Source organism: Drosophila subpulchrella, unplaced genomic scaffold (assembly GCF_014743375.2).
Source record: "Drosophila subpulchrella strain 33 F10 #4 breed RU33 unplaced genomic scaffold, RU_Dsub_v1.1 Primary Assembly Seq26, whole genome shotgun sequence".
Taxonomy (NCBI): domain Eukaryota; kingdom Metazoa; phylum Arthropoda; class Insecta; order Diptera; family Drosophilidae; genus Drosophila; species Drosophila subpulchrella.
This window is the reverse complement of record NW_023665556.1, coordinates 1,038,689-1,047,951: the sequence shown is the minus strand read 5'-3', so window position 1 is coordinate 1,047,951 and position 9,263 is coordinate 1,038,689. Positions and strand designations below refer to the sequence as shown.

At 37.9% G+C, this 9,263-nt stretch overlaps 1 protein-coding gene across 2 annotated transcripts; it reads left to right on the top strand.

Moving 5' to 3' along the window:
- The first annotated feature begins 451 nt into the window (after positions 1-451).
- Positions 452-8,980, top strand: LOC119559613. Of its 2 annotated transcripts, XM_037872644.1 has the most exons (7): positions 452-471; positions 4,320-4,369; positions 4,448-4,480; positions 4,539-4,557; positions 4,850-5,058; positions 5,124-5,278; positions 8,925-8,980. In XM_037872644.1, exons 1-6 carry the CDS (start codon positions 459-461, stop codon positions 5,235-5,237), a joined length of 438 nt encoding a protein of 145 aa, XP_037728572.1. In that variant the 5' UTR covers positions 452-458; the 3' UTR covers positions 5,238-5,278; positions 8,925-8,980. The 2 variants fall into 2 exon arrangements, with proteins under 2 accessions (XP_037728572.1, XP_037728573.1); XM_037872645.1 differs by lacking the exons at positions 452-471; positions 4,448-4,480 and having other exon boundaries at positions 4,234-4,364; positions 4,525-4,557.
- The last annotated feature ends 283 nt before the right edge of the window (positions 8,981-9,263 follow it).

The following is a 9,263-nucleotide window of genomic DNA, read 5'->3' as shown; positions in this document are numbered from 1 at the left end:
TAGACTTGTGGGGAGTTATTCAACTCCTCACAAAATTGATAAATAAATAATTATTTATTTATTATTTATTCAATTTAAATAAATGGATAAATAAATAATTATCAATAAATTAATTATTTTCCAAAAAAATTATTATAATGTGTAATTATTGTTTATTATAAATAATTATTATAATGTATAAATAATTATTATAGATAAATCCATTTAATTTTAAATAACTGTTGTAAATGTCTCACTTGTTCATTTTTATTTACATATTTTTAACAACAATTTTATAAAATCTTTTAAATTATATAATAATATTACAACTTGAAATTACCAATTAATATAACTAATGTTATCAATTTAATTATATCAATTTGTTATTTATGTAATAAAAAATACAGTTATTGTTTTAAATGGTTTTATATTAAAAAGTGTAATGCCAAATTTTGATTTCCAGGTCCCATCAAAATGCCATGTTCTCGTCAGGTTAGAAGATTAATTAAAAGAGAAAGGGAAGAGAAATCGAACGTACATATTGACGAAATTAGGGATCACGAGGAAATTGAATCCAGAGTTAGGGGAGGAAAATTTAGAAGTTCATGAAAATTTAGATGTAGATCAGGAAAATTTATTAGGAGGTCAGAATAATGTAGAAGTTAATCAGAAAGATATAGAAAACTTTGAGTCCGATCAGGGAGACTTAAATTTTAAGTTAAAGAAGTGGTTTATGAAGCACAAGCCAACTCGTAGTTGCGCTACAGATCTAATCAAAATTTTAAATGAAGAAAATTTAAATGTAAGGCCTTTTTATATATTTAAATGCAGGAATACACCAGACATTACAGAAATAGATGGGGGTTTCTATTCGCATATTGGCTTATCGAAGCAATTAAAAAAATTATCTGTGGTAGCAGAATTACCAGAAGTTTTAAGCATTGACGTTAATAATGACGGTCTTCCCCTTACTAAAAGCTCTTGTGCACAATTTTGGCCTATTTTAGTTGGAGTTAATAATATTAATAAGTGCCCCGTCTTTCCAGTAGGAGTTTTTTCATCTAAAAATAAGCCATCTAGAAAAGGTTATTTGAATAGTCCGTCCGCTTTTGAAACGCTTGGTATTCGTATGATAACTAAAGTTCCTTTAGATTGTATGCATTTTATTGAGTTGGGGGTAATGCCCGAATTTATAGAACGAATTTATTATAATAAAGTTATAAATAAAGTTTCAAAGCAAAAACAAAGCAGTATTTCCGCTAAATTAATGCCAATGCGAACTTTTATACCTAGGGAATTTGCAAGGAAGCCGAGGACATTGTTAGAGCTTCCTAACTGGAAAAGCACTGAGTTTAGGCAGTTCTTATTATACACTGGTATTGTAGCTCTTAAAGATTCCATATTTGATGACCAGTATTATTTATTTTTATTACTGTACTGCGGATATAGACTGCTCTGTTCGCAAAAGCAACGGGGAAATAATATTGAAAATGCTCAACAAATATTAAATATATTTGTTGAAAGTTTTCCCATTGTATTTGGAGTAAGCAGTGTGACTTACAATGCTCACGACTTACTCCATGTAAGAGATACTATCAATCAAGTTGGAAATCCGGTTCCAGGATCTTCTTACTCCTTTGAGAATTACTTTCAGCTCCTTAAAAAATGTGTTAGAAAAAAATCTTTTATCTTAGAACAAATATTTAGGAAGATAGTCGAAGAAAAATACGTAGTCACAGCAGAAGAACAAATAAAATTAGAAGGCAGAAATCTTAAAATGAACGACAGCACACTTGGTGATAGGACACCAGATAACTTTTGTTTTGTAGTAGTAGTTCCATGCTTGCATTTTTTTTTAAATTGGACTTTTGGTTTTTTTTTAAAGGAGGTGTTTTGTCCGTAGGCGTAATTATACCCGTTACTCGTAGAGTAAAAGGGTATACTAGATTCGTCGGAAAGTATGTAACAGGCAGAAGGAAGCGTTTACGACCCCATAAAGTATATATATTCTTGATCAGGATCACTAGCCGAGTCGATCTAGCCATGTCCGTCTGTCCGTCTGTCCGTCTGTCCGTCTGTCCGTCTGTCCGTCTGTCCGTCTGTCCGTCTGTCTGTCCGTCCGGATGAACGCTGAGATCTTGGAAACTATAAGAGCTAGGCTATTGAGATTAGGCGTGCAGATTCCTGAGCTTCTTACGCAGCGCAAGTTTGTTCCAGCAGAGTGCCACGCCCACTCTAACGCCCACAAACCGCCCAAAACTGTGGCTCCTGCAGTTTTCATGCTAAAATAAAAATTTTAACTGAAATGTATTATTCTCATCAATACCTATCGATTGACCCAAAAAAAAGTTTGCCACGCCCACTTTTACGCCCACAAACCGCCCACAAACTTCAAAAAATCGTAAATATGAACGCGGATATCTCGGAAAATATCAAAGATAAGTAAATGGGATTTCAGATTTAGATTCCGTAGGCTTGAGCGCAGCGCAAATTTGTCACGCGAATATGCCACGCCCACTCTAACGCCCACAAACCGCCCAAGCCTGTGGCGCCCACAATTTCCATGCTAGATAAAAAATTTTAACTGAAATGTATTGGTCTTGTCAATACCTATCGATTGATTCAAAAAAAAACTTTGCCACGCCCACTCTAACGCCCACAACGCTTAAATCTGTCTACCGCCGGTAGGTGGCGCATTTCAATCTCGCTTTGCTGCTTGCATATCTCCATTTTCCTTTGGTCCCTTTAGCTGAGTAACGGGTATCTCATAGTCGAGGTACTCGACTATAGCGTTCTTCCTTGTTTTATTTTGAATCGGGAAAATTTATTGCGACGGCGCTTTAAATATCTTTTGAAGATTCACCTACCTTAGTTTGAGTTCCAAAAAAAAAAACGATCAAGAGGAGTCAAACCTTCAAGATCAGTTAAAGTACCAAGTGAACAGTCAGTCAAGCAAGTAATCTACGAGGGAGCCACAACCAAGCGAGTCGGCCACTACGAGCGTCCCGAGACCCAGGAGCCAAGCGGAAGCCGAGTCAACGCGTCGACAAGCCAGAAGGAGGAGCACCAGCAGCCGGCGGAACCAGAGCAAGGAGATGGCTCCTGGGTCTCGTGACGCTCGTAGTGGCCGCCTCTGCTCGCTCGCGGGCGCGCTGCCTCGGGGTCGCTTATTGCGCCTTAGACTCGCAGAGAGTTCGGCCTTGTGGGCTTAGGGAAGCGTCACCGTTCTCAGACTAGGGTGAACAAGCCTTGCCCTCCAGGCCGGCGCCTTTCGAGGAAATACCTGTCCCTTGCTCTGTCCCGGACGGTCCCGCTAGGTTCTTACTCAGATCGCGCTGACAGTCAAGGCTACCGCCAGGAAGCTGCCTAGCAGTTCACTTTGCTTTACGCCTAGCGCAGACGAACGTTCCATCCGGCTTTACCCTAGTGCTTGACGTCCGCGACGCACCTGCGCTCCCCAATGAGCTCCGCGCGGCGATAACGTGGTAACCTGGCTGCCGGAAATGTCTGCTGGCGTCGCTGCCGATGTCCTCTGAGCTGTCTCCCGTCCAGTAGCTTGTTGTTCTGGCACCCGGGAAGTTGGGCGGTTGCTGTTCGGGAACTTCGCCGGTAATCGCGGGGCTCTCCAGGCGACCGCCTCTTGAAACCGCAAATCGATCTACCGCTCGTCCGTCACGCCAGGTCCTGCTTGGTCGGGCAAGGTCCGCTGGGTCTCAGACAACTTTCCTCCCTAAACTGACGGTTCTTCGTCATAGGACTCTTCCGCTTGTCTCTGACAGACCCGCCGGGCGACTCGCCAGGGTGTGGTCGTGACAAAGTTGGAAAACGAACGCCTTGACTTAGCCGTGTGATGCCTTCCGGAACTCAGCCACTTGTGTCTCAATTCGGAGATTCCTGATGTCCCAGTCCCGAACGTCTCGACGTGGCGATCTTGCTCCTTGTGTGCTTCCCACGGCGCTGCTTCCGACTACTCGCTTGGTTGTAGCTCCCTCGTAGATTACTTGCTTGACTGACTGTTCACTTGGTACTTTAACTGATCTTGAAGGTTTGACTCCTCGTGATCGCCTGGAGAGCGATTTATAATTTCTTTTTATTTTCTTTTTTTGCAATTATTGTTTATTTACTGTTTATTATTATTTTCCTTTATTTTTGTTTATTAAAAAAAAATTTTTTTTTCTAACTATTTACTAATGTTTTCTTTATTTACAATTATTGTTTATTTACTGTTTTTTATTATTTTCATTTATTTTTGTTTATTTTGTATAATTTTATTAATTTATAATTTTTTACTAATATTTGATTGAAATATTTTTTTGTTTTTTTAAACATTTTTAAATTAGTATGTCTCAACCAGATTCAAAAATTCGTCGAGTCCAGTTTAATGTGTAAGGTAAGTGTAACTACAAGAAATTGATTTTCTTGTTTCAATATCCATAGTGATTGCATTGTTACAATATTTTTTTTACAGAAAGCCCCATTGGTCTCTAGTGGGTTAATAAATGTGAGTTATTGTGTAAGTTTGTAATGTTTCTTCTTTTTTAAAAGACTTAACTGAACAGCAAATGGCAGAGTTGAAAGGTATGTTTATAACACTGAAAATAGTAATCGCCGTGATTTTTCGAAATTTATCGTTGATGGCGATTTATTTTATAAATTTCGAGTACGATAAATACGAATACTATTTAATATTAATACTGTTACTTACACTAAAAATAGTATTCGGCCGTTTTGTTTGAAAATTTATCGTTCTCTAAATTTATAAAATAAATCGCCATTAACGACAAATTTCTAAAAATCAGGGCGATTACTATTTTCAGTGTATTTTGATGTTTCATTTCTTTTTTGTAATATATATAAATTAAAATTTCAGAGGAGGTTCTCCAAATCCGCAGGGAGATCTCTGTCGAAACGCAGAAGTTGGACATTTTGGCAGACAAACTGGCGGAAACCACCGCCATTTTAAAGGTATCGTTTGCTCCTGAGAAGGAGATTTCGGGCGTGGTACCATTTCCGTTTACAACGGAAGAGGAATTGGATGAATTCGAAAATTCCTTGACCCCGGAGCTTATCGGTTTTTACGTAAGTATCGAGCAAGGCCGACTTGTTTTTGCATTTCTATGATTCTTTTTTATTGCTATTTGCAGACAAAGAAAATATCGAAAATTATTGGGAGCGAACCGCTGTCAAATCGGTTCAAATTTGTCAGAGCGGAAGATATTATAAAAAACTACAATTTGGACGGGTCCAACGGGAAATAGTTCCCTCGTATCCCGTTTAGGGTTATACGGAGTTCTTAAAGGTAAATATACAAATAAACAAGTAAAACGCATTTATAAACATTTACATTATATTTGTTGAACGTTGATGCACTAAGAGCAGTACAAACAAGTGGCCCAAACGACACCAAGCACGTGCTTGTTACGCGCGGGCCCATTTTTATTTCGGGCAAATACGGTTCGCGAGGAAGGTACATAGAACAAAAAAGAACAGGACAAAACATAGATCAACAAGACTAAAGCAAATGAGCTAAGATTTTAGTTTTTAATACAGGGATAGAGGTTGAGGAACAAATTAAATGATATAGGTTGTTATAATTATTACAAAGAACGCGAAAAGGCTCATGCTGACTAAAATTAGATGAACATCGTGGCAAGTTTATAGGATAGTAGTTTCGCATAAGTCTAACAGAAACATTGAAAGTAAGTCGGCTTACCAAATCTACAGAATCAATATCGCCTGTGATAGTATTATTCATAAAACAAGGAAGAACGCTATAGTCGAGTACCTCGACTATGAGATACCCGTTACTCAGCTAAAGGGACCAAAGGAAAATGGAGATATGCAAGCAGCAAAGCGAGATTGAAATGCGCCACCTACCGGCGGTAGACAGATTTAAGCGTTGTGGGCGTTAGAGTGGGCGTGGCAAAGTTTTTTTTTGAATCAATCGATAGGTATTGACAAGACCAATACATTTCAGTTAAAATTTTTTATCTAGCATGGAAATTGTGGGCGCCACAGGCTTGGGCGGTTTGTGGGCGTTAGAGTGGGCGTGGCATATTCGCGTGACAAATTTGCGCTGCGCTCAAGCCTACGGAATCTAAATCTGAAATCCCATTTACTTATCTTTGATATTTTCCGAGATATCCGCGTTCATATTTACGATTTTTTGAAGTTTGTGGGCGGTTTGTGGGCGTAAAAGTGGGCGTGGCAAACTTTTTTTTGGGTCAATCGATAGGTATTGATGAGAATAATACATTTCAGTTAAAATTTTTATTTTAGCATGAAAACTGCAGGAGCCACAGTTTTGGGCGGTTTGTGGGCGTTAGAGTGGGCGTGGCACTCTGCTGGAACAAACTTGCGCTGCGTAAGAAGCTCAGGAATCTGCACGCCTAATCTCAATAGCCTAGCTCTTATAGTTTCCAAGATCTCAGCGTTCATCCGGACGGACAGACAGACGGACAGACGGACAGACGGACAGACGGACAGACGGACAGACGGACAGACGGACAGACGGACATGGCTAGATCGACTCGGCTAGTGATCCTGATCAAGAATATATATACTTTATGGGGTCGTAAACGCTTCCTTCTGCCTGTTACATACTTTCCGACGAATCTAGTATACCCTTTTACTCTACGAGTAACGGGTATAAATAGTACCAAGCATAGTTATGCGGCTTACTAGACTAGGCAAATTAATTAAAAGCAATCTACTCGAGTAAGAAGGCAACCTGACGTTTTGATCCCAGTTCAAACCACGTAAGGCAAAAAGAAGAAATTGTTTCTGTACGGACTCTATACGGTCAATGTGCACTTGATACTGAGGACTCCAAACGGAAGAACAGTATTCCAAATTAGGACGGACAAGGGAGGTAAATAATAATTTGGTAGTGTATGGATCATCAAATTCTTTAGACCAACGCTTTATAAACCCAAGAACACTCATAGCTTTATTTAAAGTAGAGGTTATGTGGGAGTCAAATTTAAGTTTAGGATCTAGGACAACACCTAAATCGTTTACTGAGTATATTCGGTCCAGGGACATGTTCTGAAGAGAGTAACTTATGAACGTTGGCGTACCCCTATAAAAAGTCATAACGTTGCATTTAAGATAGTTTAAATTCAAAAGGTTGTACTGACACCATTCCTGGTATCTATTAATGTCTGACTGCAAGCAGAAACCAGACTCAATATTATTATATGAAAAACAAAGCTTAACATCATCAGCATACATTAGTACACGAGAGTGAGTTACTATAGAGGGAAGATCATTTATAAACAGAGTTAACAGCAAAACGCCTAAATGACTGCCCTGAGGCACTCCAGATGTCACGTTGATCATCTTGGAAACAGCGTTTTTGAATAAAACCCTCTGAGATCTACCATTGAAATAACTTGAAATCCAAGTTAACAGATTATTCGGAAACCCGAGCTGATCTAATTTGAATAAAAGAAGAGAGTGGTTTACAGAGTCAAAGGCTTTACTAAAATCTGTATATATAGCGTCTGTCTGCAATTTTTCGTTAAACCCATCTATTACAAAAGATGTCAATTCGAGCAGGTTAGTGGTGGTCGATCTTCGCTTAACAAAACCATGTTGACACGGCGATATTAAAGAGGAGCACAAATGTTGCAACTGAGACGTAATAATGCGTTCAAATATTTTAGGAATTGCAGACAATTTGGAGATTCCTCTATAGTTCTGAACATTAACCTTCGCACCCTTTTTGTGGAATGGAATAATAAAAGAATCTTTCCAGATAGTAGGAAAAACAGATGATGAGATAGACAAATTAAAAAGTTTAAGAGTGGGTTTACAAATAGTTCGGGCACAAAACTTAAGAACACACCCAGGGAGTCCATCTGGCCCCGGAGAATAGGTTGGCGTTATAGTTTCTAAATCACTTAAGAGAGAACTTTCGGTGATTACAGGAGAAAAAATACAATTTGCCCTGTTTAAGTGATTAGGGTAGCTAGAATTAGACCAAGAAACAGAACTATAAGTAGATTGGAAGAATTCAGCAAATAAATCTGCAATTTAGGGATCCGTGGATGCCTCAATAGAGTTTAATCGTACAGATGATGGCAATGCTGAAGACTTTCGCTTAGCATTGACAAAGTTATAAAACTGCCTTGGATCCTTTGAAAATTCCAATTTACATCGGTTCAAATACATGGAATAGCAATGACTGTTAAGTACATTAAAATTAGTACGAGCCACCACATATCTTGAAAAATCGGATGGCCTACCCGACTTTTTGTACTTTTTATAGAAGTTTGTTTTTAGGTTTCTAAGTCTTTGCAACTGATTGGTAAACCAAGGAGGCCTGTCTAACTTAGGAGCAAAACTATCAGGAACACATTCACAGAAAAAAGAGTTTAGGACACTATAAAATAGTTCCGTAGCACTTTCAATATCCAAGCAATTATATAAATTTGTCCAGTTATATTGTGAAATCAAGTTATTGAGTTTACTAAAGTCACATTTGCGAAAGCATCTACTTTTAGTTGGTGAAAGAGAAGGAGAGAGGGTGTCAACGCAGGGAAAACAAATTGTAAGTTTGATACCGGTCTTCTGGCATAACTAGTGGGTCAATTCTAGATACCGTGACTTCAGACGGATATAAAGCAAATACAAGATCTAATTGTCTGTTTAGAGAATTACGTATATAACAGACCGTCAACGAATTCATGGTCAGATAAGGGGGTAGAGACAAATGAGTCAGTGGATAGGGACCAAGAAATGTCAGGGAGATTGAAATCACCCAAAACAATCAAAAGATCCCTTTCGGAAAGATGAGATAAAACACTTTTTATTGCAGACAAATGTTGCTTATAAATTGTTAAGTCGGATCCAGGTGGAATATAAGAACAAGTTACATAAATAGAAAAAGATTTCAAAGAAACTTTAACACCAACGAACATTACGCCATTACATTTTTTCAGGAGCGTTGGCCAAGGACTCCGAGGACCCGGACAAATGTTTAAGAAAGGCGATGACAAATGTTAAAAATAAGCTTACAAAACAAAAAAACATTTTCAAAAATTGGACAATTTTTGTTTAATTTAAATAATACCATCTAATTAAAATGAAATTAAATATGTATGTATTTTAAATTCTATATTTTCATAATTGAAAACTCATAGGAAAAATTCTGATTTTGACAATTGATTTCACTTGGGACGTGTCACTTGCAAGTGATTTCATAAATAACAAAATAACAAAAAAAAATTTTTTTTTCTAACTATTTACTAATGTTTTCTTTATTTACAATTATTGTTTAT